The sequence below is a fragment of the Artemia franciscana genome, chromosome 4 (assembly GCF_032884065.1).
Source record: "Artemia franciscana chromosome 4, ASM3288406v1, whole genome shotgun sequence".
Lineage (NCBI taxonomy): Eukaryota > Metazoa > Arthropoda > Branchiopoda > Anostraca > Artemiidae > Artemia > Artemia franciscana.
Genome location: NC_088866.1, coordinates 34,242,828 through 34,267,864, shown reverse-complemented (window position 1 = coordinate 34,267,864; position 25,037 = coordinate 34,242,828). Strand labels below are relative to the sequence as shown.

Sequence of the window (25,037 nt, the reverse complement as noted above, 5' to 3'; positions counted from 1 at the left end):
GAAAATACGTAGATTACGATCGCGAAATCGTATGTAATCTACAATTACGATTACAAAATGTACGGTTTCGTCCCAATTGCATTGTTTGGATGAATTGTGTAAGCATACCCTACGACGAGAGATTTATGATCATTGGCGTGATTTCGTCAAAATCCTGGGCGGGGGAGGGGGTTAAATTTGGAGCGACTTTTCTCAATAAAGTGAAAATGGCACTGAACAATGAAAAACGAGCCCTATAGTACCACAAAGGCAAAGATATACTAAAGAAAACTGACCTGTTTCTCTAGATGCTTGCATTATGTAGGCTTATCTTAGTTTTAACATTTTACCTGGGAGGGACTGGGTCTGGAGGGGGCAGCTGCCCCCTCCTATCCCATAGCAAATTACGTCCTTGTTTATACTGGGACAAGGAATTCCGGCCTTTTGAACCCTAAAAGGTTCTCCTGGATTAAACTGTAAGCTAGTAAAAACAAGAAAAGTTAAATTCCACCTGATTAGATCTCATTCTCAAACTATAAGGCATTAAAAATGTATGGAAACATCTGTAGCTGTAGATTACGTGAATAATGAAGCTTCTGAAAACTAGATGAGATATTCTCATTGTTGGCTAAATTTAATCAGTAGTTTCTATTGATTAACTTGAAAATTTATTCGGGTGACACATTAATCTGTTCTTTTCTATAACTTTTGCCACCTTCGCCTTTTGACGGAAGTGCTGTAATAATGCAGTTGAGGATGTTTTGGTAAACTATTTCTCTTGCATCGCTAATTGTTTTAGGTGGTAGTCCTCTGATGCAGGCTCTCTTCTGTATACTCCTTTTCCACCCAGCCTTATTTGTAACCCATTTATCACCATAGCCACTTGTTTAAATTAAACTAAAGGTACCTCCTTCGTTTTGCCATCAAATATTTTTTCTCTCTGGCTAGGTAGTAAGTACCCCTCCCCCCGCTCTTCTACGCAGAAGATTCGCCGAGCAATCCGAGTCTGGTCGATTATTATTCTGTTGATGTGTGTATAATGATTTGCTGGAGACAAGAGTCTTTTAAACATTTTGAAAAATGATACTCCTGTGGAAAATCCTTATAAGCGAGTATAATGTTCTCACAGAAGACAGACGTCTTCTGTTACAAAATTGTAGTTAAAAAATATCATAAGTCACAGCTACATAATATAAAGCATGTTTACATGTTTGCTTTCTTTTAAACTTTCTCTAGTTTTCCGCTTCCCATGTTTGATTTTAAAGGACATAGTTTAAGCAAGGAGTACAGAATAAGCATTTCCTAAGCTGAGTGAAGGAGGTATTACCCCTGGAGATAATTTATTTCCCCTTTAATATTTAGAAGCAGCTGTAATGCTTTATGCTGACATAAGGGATGGATTCACCTTTATTTCCTCCCCTCAGGAAAACCGCTACAAACATATATGGAGAAACTTTTTTCAACAATTTTAATCCTAACACAAACAGTATTTCTAATTTAAGTTTATAGCTTCTGAAGTTGACCTGAAAAATGAAACTTAATTTTACTCCCTAAAGATTCTATCTATACTCTTTGACAACCTCGATACTCTTTCACTCTTTTTATTTATTTAAAGTGTAAGAGCTGATTTAGTTATAATAGTATCCAAAAGTTTCAACTTATTATCCTAGTCGTTCTTGATATATAAAATAACACTTAGTGTTAAAGCATAATGAATCAATTGAATAGTTATGGGGGGTTGACATGTCTGATATCCCTAAAGACATAGTTGCTGTACCATTCTACTATGCTGAACAAAATGACTGTCTCGAAAGTTTGATTAGATGTGTTTCGAAAATGTCGCTCTTACTATTAGATCTCGCTCCTTACTACAGTTCGTTACCACGAACTGTTTGAAAGGTCTGTTTGCCGTCCAATCTCTTAAAAAGGACACCAGAACGTTTTTGAATTGATAACACAAATTCTATTTGTATTTTCAATCTTTAAAATCAAACTTGGGAAGCGAAAAACTAGAGAAGGCTTAAAAGAAAGCAAACATGCTTTATATTATGTAACTGTAACTTATGATGTTTTTTAATTACCATTTTGTAACAGAAGACGTCTGTCTTCTGTGAGAACATGATACTTGCTTATAAGGATTTTCTAGTGACGTATTTATAGGGGATTTAAGGGACCTGCCCCCCCCCCCCCCAAGCCCAAAAACAAATCCAAAAGTCCAAGCTACAAACATGAGGACAAGCTAAACCTTACAGGACGAATAAATCAATGCTTAGAGACTATATTTAGATTCAGGGAACAATAGAGTTTCGTTCAAGGGCAAAAAACTATATGTGCCCTTCTTAAGCTGGCTTTGTGATACTTTGAGAATTAGTAGTAACTCTGAGCTTGTACTATGTCCTTGCCTAGGTCTTTTGAAAAGGAGACTTTGCTTCCATTTTCTCAAGCTGCAACTAAAAATCTTCCTAATTAATCCTTCTTAGCTTGGCTAAAATTCTTTATTCAGGTTTTAATCATTTAAAGGATAACTCTTTAATCTCATTTTCTTTTATCCAGGTGATGATGGCCAGCGCCCGAGATGCATCAAGTGCAACAATTTGTTCACCCGTCGTTCGGATCTTCAACGGCACCTGTCCTCCAGCTTATGTAGTGGTAGGTCAGCTTTTGTCTGTCCAATATGTGGTCAACAGTACACGAGAAAAAATGGACTCAATCGACATCTAGAAAAGCACGGAAAACCTATTAGCAAAATGTCTATGTTGCCACAGGTTTTTGATTTGTAAAAATGCAGTTTTTTGGTGAAGGAATAAATGCTGTTTATCAATATTTTGACCTTTTTCTCTATTATGAAAAGGCTCTTTTCTATACTTTCGTAACTTGTAAAGAATTGGTATTATCATTTAAGTGAGCTGAGAATACTGTCAAAGCCCAGCCAAATGAAAATCAAAATGTCTGTAGTGCTGGAATACAGGCAACGTTGTTTTTTACTATATATAGAAAGGGATGTCTTCCCATTTCAAAAACTAGTTCATAATTGGGATGATTATTTCTGATGTTAAAATGAATTTAATCAAAAGCTTTAGCCAAAATTACTCCTACAAATGAATGAAAAAACAAAACAACAAAGGATAAAATATATTCTATCATCATTATGCTTTTACTTCGGAAAACAAAACTGAAAGGAAATTATAAGAACTTAATTATTTTCGATAACACTATTTGATGGACGTAGGTTGTACCCATTCATTTCAGGAACTGGATTATTATAGGAGTTATTAAACACAATTTCGCTTCAAATAAGGTTATCTGAGGTAAAAGTTGATTTAATCGGTAGGATGTTAGAAATTTTATTTTTTTTATGACAAATGTATAACTAATTTGTTTAATGAACAGGATCATTTTCTTAAATTCATCTAATTTATTCCTCTATTTGAGCAAAAGATCTAGAGTTGCCATTTATTACATTTAACTGAAACGGAAAAATTGAAAGACTTTAGCTCAAATAACATATCTTATCACTGGATTCAGGCAATTACTATAGACGAGGTTCTATAACTGTCCAATATGACTAGAAATTATTCTCAAAAGATCTTGACTGAAACATCTAAAACCAATAGCTACTTCGGTAAAAATGAATCAAGAATGAAAATGCCGCATATCTGATGTGTTTCTCACTATGGATGGATAAAGTATTTCTCACTATGGATAGATTTTAAAATGTGCTGTTTGAATTTTTTAATAGTTATAAAACTCCTACCAATAGTATGGTTTTAGTCGTTGTGGGGTATCTAGGGGTTTGGTCAGGATTTTCAGGAGCTCCGCTAGTGGGGTGCACTCGGGTTCCGAGTAGATAAGAGTTGAGTTGGTTATTAGACTTAATGACAATTTTTTCCATTGTTAAAATAGTATAATTGTAAGTCTAATTTCGGAATATTCTAACGCTTACATTAACCAAAGGGCATTCTAATGGACTTGATCTGGGCCTATAAGCGGATAAATACTTCACTAGGTAAGCTGCTTCAAAAGCCACAAAAATAATCACTGCTCCTTTTAAGCAAACGAATAATAGCTACTAGTACAGGGGATTAAACTACAATACATTCTTACATATTTTCAGTGAGTGAAACATCATAGACAAAGCCTGCATAAGTAAAATGAAGAAATCAAGAAATTTCAAAAAATGAAGAAATTCCATGCTTTAATTGTAAATTTCATCATTCAAGGGAGAATCTTACTTCTGATTTCATAAATTTCATATTTTAATCATATACATAGTAAATATATTTAGGATGAATACACGCTTTCCTCATTGGCAGGCTTTGTGACATAATTTATTCTTTTCTGGAATAGAAGTTTACCGGCAATTGGTAAATATGCATCACCCAAAAATCAAGAGAATCCTAAAAAGGGATTCAGGGTCCTGCCCAATTCTGTCTTAATTCATAATTATATGGAAGATTGCACTATGCCTGATGCAACCACCCTGGTGCATATTTAGTAATATATAAAAAAGGACCAGTCTGGCAGGCTTTTTTGTGCATATTCACCGTTTAATACCGCCAGTTTTTTCAAGTCGTGGATTTTTTTTTTCGTTTTTGGCAATTTTTTTTTTCAATTTTAAAGCATCAGCATTTATTCACTGTTCACTGACATTAAAGCTAGAAAAAAAAACTGCATTTCAATAGTCTAGTGCATATGAATTCATTTTTTCTCGTTGTAATTGTGAAAAACTTCTATTTGCATTAGAAGTATCAAAGTATTAATTGTGGTCTCCCAATTATTTTTATGAATTACAGCAAAACCTATTCCTCGATGTCGGTACTGTTTTGTTGGATAACCTTAGCATAATTTCGTTTGAAATAATTTGTTTTTTCAAACTTCTTGCAACATTATAATGGATGTAGAATAAAGATTGTTGCGGTTGTTGTTTTTGTTGCAATTAAGCTCAGTTTCGTTAATCTGCTATATACTATAATAATATAGTTAATGTAAGATAATGTAAAACTAAGATTATGTGGAATTCTTAGTACAAAAGTTGCTCTAAAGACTGGCATGCATAAATCTAGTTAAAATTGGATATTAATCAGAAAGCTCTACAAAATTTTCTTTTAATTTAATTTTTGTGGTGTTTTCTTCCCTGTTTCTATTATATTTTTTTTATGTGCAATTCATTCCAAAGGATGATAGTCATGCAAGCAAAAAGATTTTTGGATTTTTTGGACTGTCAAGTCTAAAACTAATTCCTTTGTATATCCTAACATACCGTATTTTAGAAAAAGAAAAAGATCAAAATAATTTATGTAAAATAAAATTTTATACAGTGAAATTTTCCTTAAAAAATTTTGTCAGTATTAATGATAGATCAGTTAGGCTTTCGATGGTATCGAAGCTATTGAAGTTTCAAGCACCCAACCGTGTACATCACACTTAGGGGCATGCCCATGAGGGCTTCTGTACCCTTCGATCCCCCTCAAAATCTTGCAATATTTCTATTTCTTCCTTGATTTCCTAAATTTTCAGTATAATTCGATGGGGTATTTTTCTTTCAAGTTTTGGCCCTTCTCTCCTCTAACAAAAATAAGGTTATGTTTGACCCTTTTAAAATAAATTCCTGCTTACATGTTAGCAATTGCAATTATCATCAGTTTAGAAGACATAAAACATAAAACATGTTACAAAAAAAGGTTTATCTACAACTAAAATGGACTGCCTTTTAATGTTATTGCTGATAATTCATTTTCTTAATGATGTGACCAATAATACATATAAGCTGATCTCTAGGCTGAAGGATTCTTCCAAATATTCAAAAAAAGGAAATTTTATGTGTACTGTAGAATAAAGATCAGATTTATTTGAGATGTCCGGCTCAGATAAGTGCTATGGACTCGTGGACTCTTAAAAATGGGCTCCTCGATGTTGACCATGCGAAGGCAAATTGGCCCTTGCAAGACCAATGCAAAAAGGCCTTGTGTGTAGCCTGTGATCTTACACTCAACATGCTTGGTAGATAGGTTTATTCAGCTCCTCGGATCTTATTTGATTTTCAAGACACCCTTGACTCCGTGTTTTTTTTTTTTTTTTTTTGCTAAATGTTTTATCTTTTTCTTAATTTCCAGAATTAGAATGTAATTGAAGTTTATAATATCGAAATCTTTTTTACCATATCCATGATATGTGGAAAGCTATCCTGATGTGAATAGTTGCTTGGTAATAGCAATAATAACCCAAAGCGTATTGTTCAGATTTTCCGCTCTTGTATTAAATGTATGTCATATAGCAGAGGTTGTTGAACTATAGCAGCCGAAGCATTGAACTATAGCAGCCGAAGCATAAGACTAACGTATTTGGCCTGTTGCAGCGGCTAATATTACTGGCAATGTTTTTATTTGGACAATTGCTTACAAATGTATATCCAGGATTTTTGTTTGGGATAGGATTTTTTTTTGGGGGGGGCTTACAAAAAATGCATACAAAATTTGTTAATATGTATTTTTGTTTATGTTTTTACGAGTCAGTTTTTTTTTGGGGGGGAAGGGTTCAAAACGTGTAACCCCCTGGATACGGCCTTGATTGCTTGCAATGATTTTACTACAGTAGCGACTTCTTTTAAGTGCATCGTGGAAAACTATTAAACCGACACTTTATTTCAAAAAGAAGCTATTGGAGAGAAAATTTTTTAAAGTTTCTGAGTTAGAAAGGGGGAGTAGAAATCAAGAGAATATTTTGCTTTGTTCCACTCTCACATGTCTGCAACGTCGGATGTCCAAGGGATAAAAGTCAGAGTCTCCTCTGATTTGACTAGTATTATAATCTTGATTGTATACACCAGAAAAAAAAAGAAAAAAAAGGGGGAACAATACCAATAGTTAAAACTTAGTACGCTGACGGAGGTGGCGTGATAAGTTTTTAATATTGTGCTTCCTCAAAGCCAGAGATTGCATCTATCATACTTACAATTCTACAGAAAGCAAAACGAGGTTTTGAATGTTCAATCAGAAACAGTTTTTTTTTTTTTTTTTATAGAAAACATGTGTAAAAAAACTCATTGTGCTGCTAAATTGGTCTTTTTTTGTGTAACCTAGAAGGCATAACATTCCTTCAGGTAGTCTTTTGCGGCACTCTTCTTTTTCTTCAATTGTGGCTGATCACCAGTATCTTTTAAAAATTTAACACGCTTCTGCAATCCAGAAGGCGAAGGCCCGCTAGAAGACTGTTCGGGATAGATTGTCAGATCAAGACGTTCCGATATGGAAGTTTAAAAATTATTGACCATATGCTAATATCAGTTTCTTATTCCCAACACAAAAAAGGGGATTTGTATTGTTTCATCTTGTGGTAGCACATTGGATTGCTGTTCGGCTTGGTCAAAAGAGGCCCAGGGATTGATCCCTGCTGCGGCAAGGTTGGGCTATAAGGTTGCTACTTGTCCCTGCAGAAAAGACCCAGCAACTCAAACGTCGGCTCGCCCAATGCGCTGGCAAATTGCTCTGCAAGATCATTATCCTTATCATATTTTGTTTTTGGATTTTTCACTTGTTTGCGTGTTTTAGATAAAAAAAAATATTTACTGTATTTATTTGAAAAGATTGAACATAAGGTAAGAGTTAATTTCTACTCTACTTGTAATTATTGAATGTAACCTAATTAGTAAACTACAGAATTCTAGATCAGTAAAAATGCGAATCAGGGAAAATCTGTAGGAGAATGTCCTCCTCAATTGTCTTTGATATAAATAAGTTCTTAAGCCACACTGGCTAGATAAAATCAATGACAGGATACTCACTATAAACATTTTATCTTGGGCGTACCAAAGATTTGGTTTGACAAGTGAGGCTCAAGTCAAGTGAGGCTCACAGGGGTGAGGATTTGACTATAGAGTAAGGCTATTTAGCGATTAAATAGCCTACCCTTTTGTAGTTTGTATACCTTATTTTTTTTCTAAAGATTGTACTCAAACCCAGAGGCCTTCAGGTATGCCTTTGGTTCTATAAAATTTTGAAGCATGTACAAAGTATTTCGATTGTAGTTTCATTATCAACTAAAAAGTATCCGTTAAAACTTGGTGAATTATCGCTCCGCCGACACTTCCATTTCTTAGAGAAAGTTGTACAGTAAGGGGTTTTACATTGACAACGTAAATAGTCACCAGGGAGGGACTTGTTCCAGTATTATTTGAATAACTGAACTGAGAAGAGAGAGAGAGAGAGAGAGGCGGGAAGGAAAGAGAGGCCGGGAGACAGGTGGAAGATAAATTGCATAATTGACCAACACAATCGCCTACGGATTGTTTTGGGTACCCGACGAACTCAACCGTCTTTCAAACAGTAGGCTGTACGAAAAGTGTGGTTCAATCCCACTTTCTAGGCCTCTAGTGAGAGAGAAGTTAAAATGGTTAGGGCACGTTTTGCGGATGATAGATTGCCAAAGATAATTCTTTTCGGCCAAACGTCTAGGGCTAAATGAAGTGCAGGTCGTCGTCGATTGGAACGGGAGGAAATCGTATGGACAGATTTAAGGGAAATAGGAACTTTTAGGAGGGGCATTGGATAGACTGGCATGGAGGAGGAGAGGTCGTAACTGGGTTGGCCCAGGTGGCTTGGTGCTGCAGTGAGTTGTAGTTAGTAGTAGTAGTAGTAGGCTAGTTGTAGTTGTTGAAAAAATCATTAAAATAATTTGATACAATAATGGATAAGCAGCAAGTCATTTTTCAAGCCTTACGATTTTCCATTATCTTCTTTTTAATTTAAACATTGTCCCGTAAAAAACAAGAATTTTGTTGTGTGCCGAATTTATAGATAGATAGCCAGGATCATCAGCTTTAACCTGCCATGTTAAGGCAGAAAGATTTATGTGGTGAGAAATAAAAATACAATAGGAAATAAAAAAAGCTCATGAAGAATGAACTTATTGATAAGTAAATCAGTACACCCCAAAAAAAAAAAGAAAAAAAAAATATGGCGGGTATAACTGTGACCTGGATGATCACCAGTGACAAAAAGCGCCATCAGTATTATGAGGACGGGGAGGTATTGGCTGAGATATATCAGCAGTTGCTGCAGCATCCCAAAAACACATTATTTTCTCTAATAGGAAGGGTGAACCAAACCGTCTAAATTTGTTGCATTCTATATTTCTCAAGCTTGACATTTTCTGAACATCACATGCTTTGAATCTGCACTAACCTAATTACCAAGATGTTAGAAAAAATAAATTGTCCCAGGCCAGTGTTTCTTTATCATCTGAATGTTAAATTGCCTTTACCACTAAATCTCAGCGACTTAACTTTTCTGTGATACTTCGAAAGGAAACATTCCTCCTTTTTTAGAGAAGAAATTATAGAATTCTATTCGAGGAGAAGAATAATGTAATAAATACATTTTAAAAAAATAAGGCGAGTGCCTCTACAAATAAATCTTACAATAGTAAAGTTACCAGAGACACAGTGCTAACGATACCACAATTTTCATTCGACAACCACACAGGTTGCCTTGGTCTGTCTCTTTTTGTCTTTGTGAACGGGAGGTTCATTTATAATTATACTGTCATAAATCAAACACCGTTGTATGACCCGTTAAACCGGTTCATTGTATACCAGAATGTACCGGATCACAAGACTGGCCTTCCTGAGTCGAATTCTCCACATAACTAATGACTTCATAACCATAGCTAGAATAACCTTCTGTACCACGATACAATTCTTCAGCATAGTTTTTTTTCGTTGGGCGGTTTGAAATCGTACACTTAAATCGAAATTTCGCGCCAATCAGAACCTATCTTTTTCTAGAAAAGTCACAGTTGTGGTTAGAATAGAACAAATTTTAAGACCATCTGAATATATCTGAGAAACTGTCAGGTCTTTCATTTTGTCCTCCAACCATGGATAGCAGAAAAAAATGTTACAGCTCCATTCATTTCAGAATATACGTACTTTATATAATTTATATGCTTTCCTCAAACGATCTCCTTGTTAATATTCATTTTTAAAAATAAACTTTTTAGAGGAAGAGATTAAATGGTATAATGGAACTTACGAAACAAAAAACAGAAGAAGACTCAATTCAAATAGTATAAGAGAGCAAAAGAGAAAGAACATCCTTTGTAATCTCTACATGATGGGTTTATATTTAGTCTGGTCAATTAAATTCTTTGATTTAATTAGTTTTCTCCCAAATGCAGTTCATTGTATTTCAATTCGTTTCTTTCAGAAAACAGTAGCTTCCGCTGTGAAATCTGCGACAGAGTATTCACCCGAAGATATTCGTTGAAGCGGCACCGGGCTTCAACGGCGTGTGGTAAACAGTCCTGGGGACCAGGCTATACTTGCCCTGGATGCCTGAAAGGCTTTCAACGTCAAGACAAAATGTTTGAACATATTAAACGTGAACACATGACGACGGATGGATAGACGAAATGTTAGCTGAATCTTTTTATATTTATTTGGATTGTCAGGTGTGAAACTTTCATCTTTTTTTATTTATTTTGCCATGTTTTTACTCGGTCAAATCACATAGATATTCTGCCATGTATGCCGTAGTCATGTGGCAGAATTGGTGATCCAATCGAAACCTTATAGACTTGATCAAATAACTATCATTTGAACTCATTTGAGCAAATGAATAGGTTGTCGCGTTCGCATATCACAGATTGAACAATGCCAAATTTTCAGACAGAAGGGAAAAAAAGGAATGGTAATTTACTTCTCTTTCCTTTGATTATGATTATGAAGAATAAGTGAATAGCAGAGGCAGTTTTATGCCTGGGCAGGGGATCTGCCCCTCTCCCCCCATATTTTGTCAGACATCTGACTTTAAATTCCGTTTTTTTATATTTTTACTCTCCTATCAAGGTACTAAACTGACTAAAAAATCGTCACGATTGTAATTTATTATTTGCCCCCGCCCCTGTTTATGAGGCCCAAAATCGTTACTGACGAAGAGACCCCAGAAAAGAAACTACAAACATGTATTTTGTTGTTTATAAAAAAAAAGTAGCTCATGATTTTTCATTCAGGGGTGAAGATAGTTCATCATTGTTTACGTCATGGACGGCTATGTATAAATCAGAGCTTAGAGACATAGAAACCATTAACCATGGATTTTATCGATCATAAGATTCATTCTAGGTCACGAGCAGTGAAATAACTTATTAAAAGGCATTAGACAAAAGTCGCAATAGACGACTTAGGGTTCACAAGATACACATTTAGAGCTGAGTGGACTCTGGCTGAGCTTAGAGTCACGCGACTGGCCCCCGTCCAAAACCAAATACTTGAGCACAATGAATTTATTATAAGGAAAAGAAAACATAATTAGCATAGCTAGTTTCAAAAGGCTTGTAGAGCTTCTTTCAAATCGCGATCGATGGCCTCAAAGTCGGAGAAAATAAAGCATCAAATTACATATGGTCAGGAAAAATGAGTTACCAGAAGTAACTGTGCACACTGAATAATCCACTAAACTCTATATATTTATGGAGCTTTATAAATAGATTTTTAGACATTCTTGCCTGGTATTTTTTCTAATTATAATGTTGTATAGATTTTTTTAACATATTAGCTTGATTGACCTTGATCGACCTATTTTCCTTCTGGTGTTTTTTACTTCGCTTTTCCATGCATAATAGTAGTTTATTATGATGAGGATGTATTTAACCCCACAGCCAATCAGTGGTAGCTCCTCTTTTTAATCGGTAATTATTGAGTTTTGTTTAACAGTTCCTAACAAGTATCTGGAATGTGGAATGTTTACGCGTGTTAAAGCGTAACCAACTTGTTAAAACCTTTAACGACAGGAATGGAACATGGAAACACAAGGAAACAAATTTAATATGAACTCAAACACCTATTGTATTTCAAGCGCTTATAGAAGTGTGTCCCATTGTTATGTTATCGTAGACTGCGGACACCATTTGTTTTTGAAACCTCTTCTCCCGTAATAACATGCTAGTAAAGGTTTTCTAAGGTGTTTGAAGCAGACAAAACTGGTTATTTAAGTTGTCTCCCTTATTACTACCATTCTAGTTAGCTATTACGACCCAAATTCTTGCTATCAAAGTAGAAGACGAAGAAAAACAGATATCGGCGATTTCTATTAAAAAAGTAATTTGCCTTGTTGTTTAAGGTTGGGAGCTGTAACTCTGTTTCTTCTTGAAGCTGAATTCACTATAATTCAACTTCTAGAAAAGCAGAGCTGTTGCCAGGATCTCATTTTGGCTGCTCACCTGGAACGCTTGTGTTCTATGGAAGGATTACTGCTTAAATATAACTTTTAGACTTAAAAATGAAGTTACAAATTCGCCGGTTAGATATCATTGACAAACTTTTCAGCATTCGAGAGTAGCATATCACAAAGTACTGTCCCATAATACACCACAATGCCAAGTTTCAAACTCCTTAATTAAATTAAACCTATATCTGGTGGTTTCTGATTTATTTTTCTGTTGATTTTGTGCGTAATACTCGAAACCTGAACTAAGTAATAATATTCGCATACTGTAGAATCAATACAGTGCCCGGATTATGTATTTTGTCCTAAAAAATAATGCATTCTTTTACTTTCGGTTCGTTTGCTCTTCTCAATTTTTTCCTTCCATGAGCAGGCGGAAAACCCTTTCCGAGTTTTTAGAAGAAACTCTTTATGGGCATGCCGAAGTAAGTGATCCATGTTTTAGTTTTTTTCTATGTCGAAACTAATAATATCGATAACCTATTAAGTAAAACTATATTTATCTGATTTGGTTTTTCAGATTTTGCATTATACCAGAATGCGAAAATAGAATTTCCTGATTATGATCTTAATATTTCATCGGAAAGGATGTGGCTTCACTGGGTAAATATTGATCTCAGGGACGACCCCTGTCTCTTTCAAATAAACATTTGAATATAATTTGTTTTTCACGCTGAAAACATTTCTATAATAAGAGGGAATATGTCACCCCTCCCCCTCCCAGCATACATATCGTGCGTTTCTTCTAAATATTTTCTTCTAAAACAATGGAGGTCAAAGAGCGAATCTCCCCCATACAGAAAACCGTCAATGATTTGGCCCTACAAATGCAATATTCAGTCTTCAAGAATCAACTCCCCCGAACATCAACTAAGTCCCATCCTCCCTAATTACTGCTGTGTAACTATAGATTACTGTGTAGTCCGCAGTATTCTTGTTTAAAGTCTGTAATAACCATCGATTTTATGTGAATTTTATATATGTTTAGGAAAAGAGGCGGCACATATGTGTCGCCTATGGTAGTATGGCTTCTGAAAGTTGGAGGTTGTATAAACTGCTTCTAGACAATTTTGAAATTATTACCTAAAAACCTATATTACAAAAGAATTCACATCAAAGCTTGTTTTGCATTTGGGTGGCAACAGTTGGTTTTGGGCAAGGAGCTTTTGGTAGATAAGTGCTTTAGTCACCTTTGCCATATTTATGAATGAGCTTGTCGTAGGACCTTCTGTCTTGAATGTCATCTGGTGGTTATTTCCAGTCATCATGTTTGTAAAACGTAGATAGTGATAATATCAGGTGTAATGAATTTAGCTTGCAACTGGGCGTTTTGTTCATCACTGTCCTATTAGGGTGCTAATGAAAAATTGGGGAGTCCAATTTTTGATCGCTGACACTATTACTGCAGAAAATGTTTTTATGTGAGTTTGTCTCTTTCTCTCACTGCTTGTGTCCGACCGTCTGTTTTCCTATCTCTGTGTTTGTCTTTGTGTGTTCGTGTGTCTGATTCTGTGTGTTAGTGTCTGTGTGTATGTGTTTTTCTTTCTCTCTAGAATAAAATCTCAAATTAAGATGCACATTGATGAGACTTTAGCAGCTAATTCAGCGCTGGCAGCCCCATCCATATAATTAAATTATATAGTTTTCTCTAACAGTCAATTTAGATACAATGGTATAACCGTCTCCTAGCTTATGAAAGCTTTCATGGGCCAGAGAAAAAACAGAATTTTTGAGGTAAACAAAAAAAAAAAATACATTTTTCCCATTTTTCTGTCTCATTTTACACTCTCTCTTAAAGGAAATATCTTGGAAGGAAGATATGACCGGGCTATTGTATACCATCTAAGGGTATCAAGCGATTTTTTAACACAATATAGTGGCACATTCCTTACTAGAGATGGTGTTTTAGTTCCAAATATTCCATGTATAACAGTGTAAAGAGTATGCAGTTGTTCCTGGACTGTTTTATAGGCTGAAAAACCATTTCACAGTTGTTAGGATGGACCACGAAGCTAAGTTTTAACAGAAGACGGTAATTAATCTCAAAACGGCCAGACGACGTTGCTTAGTAAGTTCCAGTTGTTGCGTCGGATAGAATTTGACATAATGGAAGTTTTTCTAGAACACTTCTAGCGAATAAAAACCTTGAATGAATTTTGACGATGACCTGATTAGACCATTTACACGATCCATTCCATTTTTTTTTTTTTTTACTAATTTTTTTTTTTACTACTTTTAGACTACTTCTAATTGATTTATTTCTTGTCTGCCATCGAATATATAGGGAAGACTCATCATGGAGAGTTTGAGAGAGGAAGATAGACTGCGTGTAACTGACAGTAAGAGAGAAAGACAGGAAAAAGAGAAAAAACAATATAGATCAATGTCGACATATTGACTGCCAAATAAGATTACTTTTTGCTGTGTATTTCCTTTTTTTGGGGAGGGGGTACTCGGTGTTATAAATAAGGTAGAACTGAGCGACTTTCAGCTGCTATGCTGAAACACTGTAGTAAAATGGCATAAAGTATTCGTTTTGAAACCGCTTTTTGGCTTGGTCAGCAATTCTCATAGCTAAGCTAAGACACGTTAGTATGTGTGCGTACGACACCGTAAGTGTGACGTAAGGTTTTTGACTATACCGTTTATTTTGTAGTAATGAATGTAGAAGCACCAATGTTAATTTTCTCCTGTTTCTTCTTTACTTTATTTGAGTTATTCTGTGTCTAGAAAGTGGCACATTATGTTGCTATGAAGTATACCATTGTCACAATAGATGTCACCAGCACCGTGCTATTATTGCGTTGATAAGTCTTTGTTTCGTGACATCTAAATGTTTTCATCTACATTTTCTTAGTCTAATACGCCTTAACATTTCCATTGGTGTTCTAGTATTAATGACTGTAAAAAAGCGATTGAGAACTATAGGAATAGTCGCTAGCTCTATTTTTACGAAACATTTTGCCACTTTTATTTTTTACGCTTATCTTTTTCTTATGCTTGGTTCTCACCAAATTCAGTGATATTTTGCATGCGAATCTTCGAACTGTGATTTTATTTTTAGTGTGTTCTACCTTAGAAGAAAGAGGTTCTATATTTTGCAAGACGCTTGCATGATCGTTGAAAAAAGCTAACTTAGATTACATAAAGTCTGGCAAAAACTGCGGTATTTTGCGCTCAGTACGAAAATCTTTTTTTTTAATATTTGTGTTAGGTGAGAACCAAGCTCCAACCTGCAGATATTTATACGTTTTCATACATATTGCGGTTGCTCTGTGTAACACCATATTCGAAACTTGGTCAGGGGATTCTAAGTCATTTTTTCAAGCCGCATTAGACAGTTTGAACTAGCATAATCTCTAGCATTTCATTTAAGGTATATAGCTCAAAGAAACATCTCGTTTTTGTGTTCATATCTAAGAATTTTTCTATGGTTGTGAATTTTTTACTAGATGCCCACTTTTTTCATTCCATTTGAAGTGTTGGTGAAACACATCGGAATTATTTTGTGTATATTAGCTAGTTCCATGGTCAATGAAGCAGTCTTGAACTTAGTTTTTTTCTTGGAAAGTGGATGTCTATCCACTTTCTGTGTATTTTGTGAGGAGTGGAATATCCATAAAAAAAAAAAAAAAAAAAAAAAAAAAAAAAAAAAAAAAAAAAAAAAAAAAAAAAAAAAAAAAAAACAACGGGGAACGAGGTTGTTTTATGATTATATTTTCTAGATTTACAAGCTGGTTTGGTGTGAATTAATTCTTTGTTTATATTTTAGATGCAAATAGTCCCAGAGCAGTTTGTCGTGAGTGTGGGAAGACATTCGTGCGTAAATTTGAACTACAACGTCACCAAATAAGTAGCTGTGTTGGGCCTAGACTAAAATTGAAGTGTTGTTTTTGTAAGAAAGTGTATTCGAGAAAGGATACTATGACGAAGCATCTAAAAACTGAGCATGCGGGAGTGTTTTGATTAACTTACATGCTTTTCTTCCTATTCTTCTTTATGTGGTGATTGTTCTGTGTTGAAGTGATTTATTAGTTTACTTTATGTAGTAAATGCTGACTGTCTAGAAATTTAAGTAATTAAAATTGATAGATATGTTCTAGTTTTTTTTATTAACTTTTTCTTGTAGAATGTACATGTCAGTTTTTAACCTTTCCTTTATATCGGTTACGTCAATGCTGCATTTTATTATTATACTGTCAACGGGTTAGAGAAGGTGCTGAGTCAAACTAAGCGTTATTGGAAGCGACACTATTCCTTCGAGTTGGAAATATAGAAATTATAACCATTTAAGACAGTGGTAATGAAATCTTATTTTTTTAATTGGTTAAGAGGACATTTAAACAACCTTATACATGTCAAATATATGTTAAAAAATCAGGAAGAAACTCGATTTTAATTTTTAATGAAATAGACATATGTAATAATAACATCTGTAGTTATGTAGTTCCAGTAGCGGGGCCCAAATGTAAGAAATTTGGATGAAATTTGGATAAAAAATTAGTAAAAAAAAGTTAAAAGCAAATGGCACTAAATAGTTTAAGCAGATGCAGCTTTCCTGTGAAGCTGTAGTTTAGGAATATATAGGGTGTTAACGTTGGAATTTTTACCAACGAAAAGCATAATCAATTTTAAATAATAAGTTTTTTTTATCTTTAAACATGACGACACTGACAAAAATGTGGTTCTGCCCTAAATGGTTCATAATCTTGAAACAAACAAAAGAGCTGTCTTTCAAAGTCGTGTTTTCCCAGAACGAATTGGTTTCAAAATGCTGAACTTCAAAAACGATGAAAGCTGGCTTATTGCTAAACATGCTTTTTGAGTAATATTTGGGCAAAATTCATCGAATTTTGGATTTTTGGATTTCACAACCAATGTTCACTAAATTTTGGGCAAAATTCACATCATCGCTGCGACACCTAAAGCTCGTATCTGATATTTCCTCATTTCTATGATAAAATGATCTGATTATTTGAGTGGGAAGGTCAAAGAGCATTGATAACTTACAAAAATAAGCAATCAACGCCAAGTTGTGCTTTGATATACTTGGCAATTTTTTTGCTGTAATCATAAGAATAATTAAATTAATCAGTTTAATTGGTAAATATAGGACAGAATAAGTGACTGATCTAAGTTCCTGACAGAAAAAAATTCCAAAGCTTGAGCAAATTCCAATTGTCGCCAAGCGCTAAATTGTGTTTGTCGACACTAGCACCAGTTCCCACTCTTATAAGTAACTCGAACTCTTTGGCAACGGTAATGATTTAGTAGCTTTTGCTTATAGTTCGTTCCTCCTACTTGGCATCTTCCACAAAAATACTGTCATATTAAGAATATATGAAATGAGACGACTGGCAAATGCATAAGGGAACCCTTAACCTTAAATCGTAAACGTGTTGTTTGTGACCGCTGCCATTGAAGTATTAAGACTTCAGACGCAGTCGGCTCTTCATGGCCTACCGAATGCCGAATCCTGACAAAATCACCAACATTTTTCGAAATTATTGACGGCATTATATTATAATAATATGTTTATATCCGTCCTATTTCCTGTTTCATCTCTCAGTTTTCAAGCTTGGGTATAGACTTTCTTATTGGAAGAAGAGTCCTCCATTTCAAAATGGCTCATAAGCTTAATAAAAGCTGAGTCTTTTATGAATCTTCCATTTTATCCCCAGTCTATTTTAAATTTATTTTTTTTTTTATCAAAGAATGTTATTATTAATTTAAAACCAAGAAATTTCTTGGTTCGTCTTCTCGTCTTCTCGAAATTTTTTCAACTTGGCATATCACTGCAGATTGATCTTTGCTTTGCATTACGAAGTTTGATCCTGGCCGGCAGGTCTACGGGGAAGGGGACTCCATCGGGTAATTAAATTCCCCCAGAATATTTACGGATTTTGAGCGAGGCGGTACGTGTCTAATTAATACCAAGGTTACGTAAGTATTGCAATCTTAATCACGAATTTAACTTTAGATCTCTCCCTCTTCACTCCTCCTTCCTCCTTATCTTCCTCCTCCCTTTTCTTTTATATGAATGCTATGAACATGAAAATAGTTTCTTAATTTTGTGTTTATTGAACTGTTTAGCGACGCTCAATCAATTAACAATTTGTTTACATTTTAGATCAGAATCATTATCGATGTGTGTGCCGAAATTGTGGAAAATCTTTTGGACGCAATAATGAATTACGGCGTCATCAAGTTAATAGCTGTGCCACATTAGCAGCTAGGCCAATATTCAGTTGTGCTGTTTGCAAAAAGAGTTATTCCCGAAAGGACAATATGATGAAACACTTGAAAAGTGACCATAAAGATTATTTTAATTAGTGCTGTTTTTCCTTTTCTATATTTTTTGTACATATTTGAGGATTGCCCATATTTTATAGACTTTACAATGAAGTATATTATATAAGTACATTAAATTATACAGTCTTAACCGATGTCTTAAGCGTATGTAGTAGTAGTGGTAATAGACAGGTTTAATAGCAAAAACTTGACAGCTATCGCTGATGTGTGTTTTTTTTACAACATATTCAAAATCAAACTACACTTGTAAATATAAATCAAACTATAAACATTAACTCTTATTGTACATATAGACGAAAACCGGGACAAAAGAATTACCATATCGGTTTGTTCTTGCTTTAACGGCAACTAACTTATCTTGCTTTCTCGTTCTTAATGGTAGAGATTGATCAGGTAGAATGTATATCAGACTTCAAAAATAGATTAGTTTCTGTAAACGATTTGTCCAGCGATTCTGTTCAGTGCTTTGGCGAGTTTGGTGCTTCTGGACGTGCTAGGACGATGAAAATTGGTAGGCATGTCAGGGAGCTGTACAAATTGACTTGATAAAGTCGTTTTCCCCGATTTGAACATCTGGAGGGCTGAAGGGAGAGGAAAAATTAGAAAAATTGAGGTATTTTTAACTTGCGAGTGGGGAATTGGATCTTAATGAATTTTGATATTTAGAAGGACCTCGTGACTCAGAGCTCTTATTTTAAATCCCGACCGGCATTAAGCCTCTGATTTTCCTTTTAAAGCAATCTATTGATTCTTACAATTTTGCTAGAGCTCATACCATATGAGCTATTGGGTCTTGGCTCTTCCGACCTCATCACAAGTGCCATATGAGCTCTTAGCTCTTGTTTAGAGTTTCGGTTACTATTGAGCCGGGTCGCTCCTTACTACAGTTCGTTACCACGAACTGTTTGATAGTTCCCAGCATCAAGTTGTAAGATCTAGTTCTAATTTGTATCCTCTAGGTTCTCATAATTCACTTGGTTGATAAAATATATTTTGTAAAAGTAATTAGCTAATAGAAACAGATCAGTATGTATTAATCTTTAAGTTATTTATACCTACTAAATTATGTAAATCTAGTAAAATTATAACTAAACAATAAGTTAATAAAGCAAATCAGTAAAAAAAAAAAATAATAATAATCCGATAAATGCCCCAGTAATGGTTCTATTTGAAAAATAAGAAAACTACAGTTTTGTTTATTCGCCAAAAAATTAGAGGTGGGAGGGACTAAGGAATGTTTCTAGGAAGAAGGGAGTCTGATGCTCGTAAGAATCAGTTTTAAAATAACTGCAAGATAGTAAATTCTTTCGTCGTTTCCGCTTCCAATCCTTTAAATTTCTAAGATATAACTCCAACTGTTTTCGTTTTTAAAAGAATGATCTGGAATGTAGCCTCTGGAATTCAGGGCGTGAAGCACAGACTCCTGACCCTTAAAAACTTGAAGAGATATTATGTTAAGACCCCGTAGAAATATTTTACTAATATTGATGTTTACCTAGCGTTTAGTTTAGCTGAGGTTTAGTTCAGCTGAGCCAATCAGAAAGTTCTACTAGAAATCTGATTGGCTCAAATTAGCACTAGCTAAGTCTTAATATTAGTAAAATCTCACTGTGCAGCCTCTAATAAGCCATGTATAGACATTTCAAATGTGTAACCCTGAATCGGACTTTACTTTACTAAATTAAATAAAAAAAAAAACAAGTTTTCCGCAACGACTAACTCTTTACGCTAAAGTTTGACTCTGTCACAACTCTATTTTTAAAACAATAAAAAAACTTTAGCGTAAAGAAAGAGGCGTTGTGGAGGGGACAACCCCTTTCATATACGGAGTAATTTCTGTTCGTTTTAAGTTTTAATGTCGCTCCTTACTTGCAGTTAAAAAAACTTGTTTTTTTATTTAATTTCTGAACGTTTTTGAATTAATACATGTTTTGCTTTTGGCTAACCGCCCATGAATAATTAAAACGAAATTTGTATATTAATTTTTTTTTGCTAAATAGCTTTATCATAGTTTTGATCGAATGATTTTGATAAAAAAGGGGTGGGGAGGAGGCCTAGTTGCCCTCCAATTATTGGGTACTTAAAAAAGCAACTAGATTTTTATTTTTAGTGCGAACAGTTTTGTTAGTAATAAACATACGTACCTTACGAATAAACCTACGTAACGAAATTCTATATTTGTGTATTTTTATTACGTATATGAGGGGGTTTGCCCCCTCTTCAATACCTCGCTCTTCACACTAAAGCTTGAATTTTATCCAAAATCTTTAAGAATGCTTTCTGAATCACAAAGGCCGTAGAATCAATAGTTGAAATTACTAAAAATACTTTAGCGTAAAGAGCAAGGTATTGTGGAGAAGGACGAACCCCCTTATAAACGTAATATTTTATGTTCATTTTAAATTTTAATGTTGCTAAAGGAGACAAAACGAGTTGCCTCCATGTCTCCTTTGTATAAGATTTATGTATATCGTTTCTTGTTTAATAAAGTCAAGTCAAAGTCAAAGCTCATTACTTTCAGGAGAAAAAAATTATTTAGTTTCTCATTGTTTTTTTTTTAATACTAGAAAATCCTGCGCCCCCTTCATGGAAATTCTCTTCCCTCATGATAAATCCATCCTTTGGAAGATCCTCCAACGTAACTCCCTCTCCCGACCCACTCCACCTCCAACGCGAAAAAGTCCCCTGAAAACGTCTGTACACTTCATTATAACTATTACTATATGTAAACAATGGTCAAAGTTTGTAATTTGCAGCCCCTCCCCCGGAGACTGCGGGGATTAAGTCGTCCCCAAAGTCATGGTTATTAGGTTTGCGACTAAGATGAACAGAATGGCTATCTCAAAATTTTGATCCGGTGACCTTGGAGATAAAATGTGCGTGGGAGGGGGCCTCGGTGCCCTCCAATTTTTTGGGTAACTTAAAAAGGGCACTAGAACTTTTTTTTAATTTCCGTTAGAATGAGCCCTCTCGCAACATTCTGGGACCACTTGGTCGACACGATCACCCCTGGGAAAAAAAAAAAATAAACACGCATCCATTATCTGGCTTCTGGCAAAAAATACAAAATTCCACATTTTTGGAGATAGGAGCTTGAAACTTTAACAGTAGGGTTCTCTGATACGCTGAATCTGATGGTGTGATTTTCGACTTTTATATTATTTTTATATTTTATGTTATATGACTTTTAGGGTTTTTTTCCCCTTCTAAAATAAGGTAAATTTTCTCAGGCTCGTAACTTTTGATGGGTAAGACTAAACTTGATGACACTTATATATTCAAAATCAGCATTAAAATGTGATTCTTTTGGTATAACTATTGGTATCAAAATTCCATTTTTTAGAGTTTCGGTTACTATTGAGCCGGGTCGCTCCTTACTACAGTTCGTTACCACTAATTGTTTGATTAGGTTGTAGCCTAAATAGATATAGTACAACAAACAAAGTAACTTTTTCCAATTTTTGTTTTAAGTGTTTGCTTTGATTTCAAAAATGTCAATGTGTCTTCCCATCTGAAGAATAATATTTCAACAGTATATATATTGAACTGATAAGAAAATCCTAGAGAAAGGAGGTGGGGTTTGTTTGTTCTCGCCAGCTCTCACTCTAAAATGTTAATCTCTCTTTACTCTGACCTCCATATTAGTAACTTAAGACTATTTCTAAGATCCCTATCATTTAGTTCTGAACACCCTGGCGCATTTAATTTGTGTCGGTTGTAATAGGTTGATGTCACCACTCACCATTCTTTCTTTTGTTTGTATGTGTCTGTTTTTTTGTCGGGTCTGTATAGTCTGAGTCCCTTACAGCCTGATCTTGGCTGATTTTTACGGTAATATGCACCAGGTTATCCCCCCCCCCTTTTTAGTGTTTGATTAATTTTTTTTCATCTTTCACGATTTTTAGGCCATAGAGCCCACCGGGGAGGAGGGGATGTCTATTTTCATGTTTTTATTTTAAATATATTTATAATAAAAAAAAATTGAAGTAGGTTCTGGTATGGTATCTTTGGATAGATATTCAGAGAAATTCCAATGCTCTTCTCTGTGTAACCAGATATACTAGTGGCTTTTTCAAACATTTGATTTATTTCCATTAGCTCTGCATGGTGATAAGTATTCAGAGACAAATATTTATATATTTTTTTCTTTTTGTAGGTGGTGCCGTTACCCCAGATGAGTTAACACCAATTGTTTTTGTGTCCCAAGAAGGGGAAACCCTTCTAAAATGCTCAAAATGTGGTCGAACATACCGTTCCAAGGCTTCGCATCGAAGACACGCTCGATATGAATGTGGAGGTAAATTGCCATTCCAATGTCCTGTGAAAGGATGTCCAGCACGATTTGCAAGAAAAATCTACCTGAGAGATCATCTTTACACACGCCATCCTGACTGTAAAGAGAGCGAGCAAGGGGTTGGAGGAATTCTGAATCCCACTCGTGGTCGTCCTCGAGTACATCATACTTTTTTTGGGAAAAACAGTGAAACCTATTTTTAAGTGAGATTGTTGTGTTGTCATCAATGTTTTTCTGGCTAATTTAAAATAAACTTAAGTGTATTCAATATATGTCTTTTCTTGCCTAATTTTAGCATACTTCAGTACAGCCTTTTTTTGGAATCAAATAAGTTATAATTGATTTTAAGTACCAAAATTGAACTACAACCCCGCTGGATGTTATGCGAATATGACACAAATTTAGGACTGAAATTTTCAGTGGCTATGTCAATTTATGCTTGACTCGCAAAATGTTAACGGCCGTTCGCAGAATTTATGCTTTTGCTCATTATATGCAGAGATCCGAAAAAAAAATGTAACGAGTAGAACAGATTGGGTTTCCGGACCTGTGCCTGAAATATTATTAGTATCAAAAATGGCCAAGTGACGCTCCTGTGTGAGCGTCACAGTGCATATTAGACTGAAAGGGAAATTCTATAGTATCTTCATCTAAACACGAAAAATCTTCTGTGGGGGCCTATATAAAAAAGAATATCAACTGTAATTTTTAGCAGTACATAAACAGAAAGCTTTGTTTCGTTCAAGCATAATTGTTCGGCTGAATAAGTAAATGTTTCTGCTCTAATCCTACACAGAAGCGAATCAAATAAGATTCAAAGTAGAAATTGGTTTCCTGAGGCGATTTACAATATTGTATTCGAGCTCAAATTCTAACCTTATTAGAGCTTAGCTTTATATGCTATTCAAAATAATTTTTAGGGACCTCGTATGATCTGTTCTCTGATCTGATATGTTTTCAGAAGATGAACGGACGCATTTTATGCCAGTTTTTGTGTTGTGATCTCTTTCTAGGTGGAAGCTCATATTGTGCGTTTATTAGGGTGCCTTTTAAATTTGAGATATTGTTTCCGTAATATTTTCAATGTAAGATTCACTGAATTTCTTGCTCAATGAATGCTACCTCACTATGCTACTTGATGGCTTGGCCGAGAAAATTTTCTTTGCCGAGTGCCCATGTTTAGAAAGTTATAATGATTTTCCAAGAATATGTTATGTTTTCTTGGAAAGGCCAGCTTGTTCTTTGCACACGCCTGCGCTTAAAGCGCTTGAATAAAACGCTAGGTCTGCCCTGCCCTTTCGTTTCCTTAAAACACTGTTAAAGTGGTCCAGACACGCTGTTAAAATGGATGCTTAGTCTATAAAATGGTCTAGCAGTAATGCCTTTACAGGCCCAGCTACTGCTTTGAGAGACTATGAGACCATTTTCTGATCTGAGTGAATCTGCAATGGCTGGCTGACTTTATGTGGAATGAGTCAAATTACAAACTACAAAGATCTCGTGTACATATTTAGAAGAAGTATTTTGAAATTTTTGTCGAAATTTTCGTACTCCACCGCTTAAATTTTATATTCTTTAAAGTTTGAGGTTAATTTTTTTTTTGCAGGATAGCTATGTGTTATTTACGTCAGTCCCGTTGCAATAATCACGTTGTCAATTGAAAACTGTTATTAATGTAAAAAACTTTTTTTTCTAATTCGATTTCTGTATTGTCTGGATAAATCATGATATTAAATTCCGGAATAATCTCGAATTTAACTCATTGAACCCCAGAACATGCTTGATTTCATAGAAATTATCCGTTCTTCGTGCAGCCCCTGTTTACAGCAATCCTTCATATAATAAGAAAAGAAATAGAACATTTTCCAGGTAAGTGAAATAAAAAATAAAAATAAATAAAAAACCAGTAAGCTCCATTCAACGCTTCACTGCACTCAGCAGTCGATAGTATAATGAAATAATCATATTTTTGTTTGTTTGTGTTTTCCATACCACCATCTTCGAATATTAGTCCTCGCTTTCTTTAGTTTTTAATTCTTGGCTTATATTCAATAAAAAGGCAATGTGGTCCTGGGTAAAATCCCCATCAACACGCGGTGAAAGTTTCAACTTTATACTCTTTGTCATTCCTGAGATATTGCAGATACGCCTTTTTGACAACATGGATGTACGTAATGTCTTTAGATTGGCTCTACGTTTCGAGGAATATTTTCTTCCCCATTATTTCCCAT

At 34.8% G+C, this 25,037-nt stretch overlaps 1 protein-coding gene across 9 annotated transcripts in view; it reads left to right on the top strand.

The window, feature by feature from the left end:
• The window catches only part of LOC136026339 (longitudinals lacking protein, isoforms N/O/W/X/Y-like), a 170,247-nt gene that overhangs the window by 115,772 nt on the left and 29,438 nt on the right, over positions 1 to 25,037 (top strand). Inside the window, exons 5-7 of one of the 9 annotated variants that reach the window (XM_065702781.1) lie at positions 2,533 to 2,628; positions 10,182 to 10,425; positions 15,973 to 16,302. The exons of 3 other annotated variants lie outside the window; for them this stretch is intronic. In XM_065702781.1, the coding sequence (XP_065558853.1) occupies positions 2,533 to 2,628; positions 10,182 to 10,381 (296 nt within the window). In that variant the 3' untranslated portion in view covers positions 10,382 to 10,425; positions 15,973 to 16,302. Of the gene's footprint in view, positions 1 to 2,532; positions 2,803 to 10,181; positions 10,426 to 15,972; positions 16,303 to 22,668; positions 23,075 to 25,037 lie in introns of those variants that run through there. 5 more of the 9 variants (XM_065702804.1, XM_065702777.1, XM_065702811.1 and 2 more) reach the window with 5 other exon arrangements.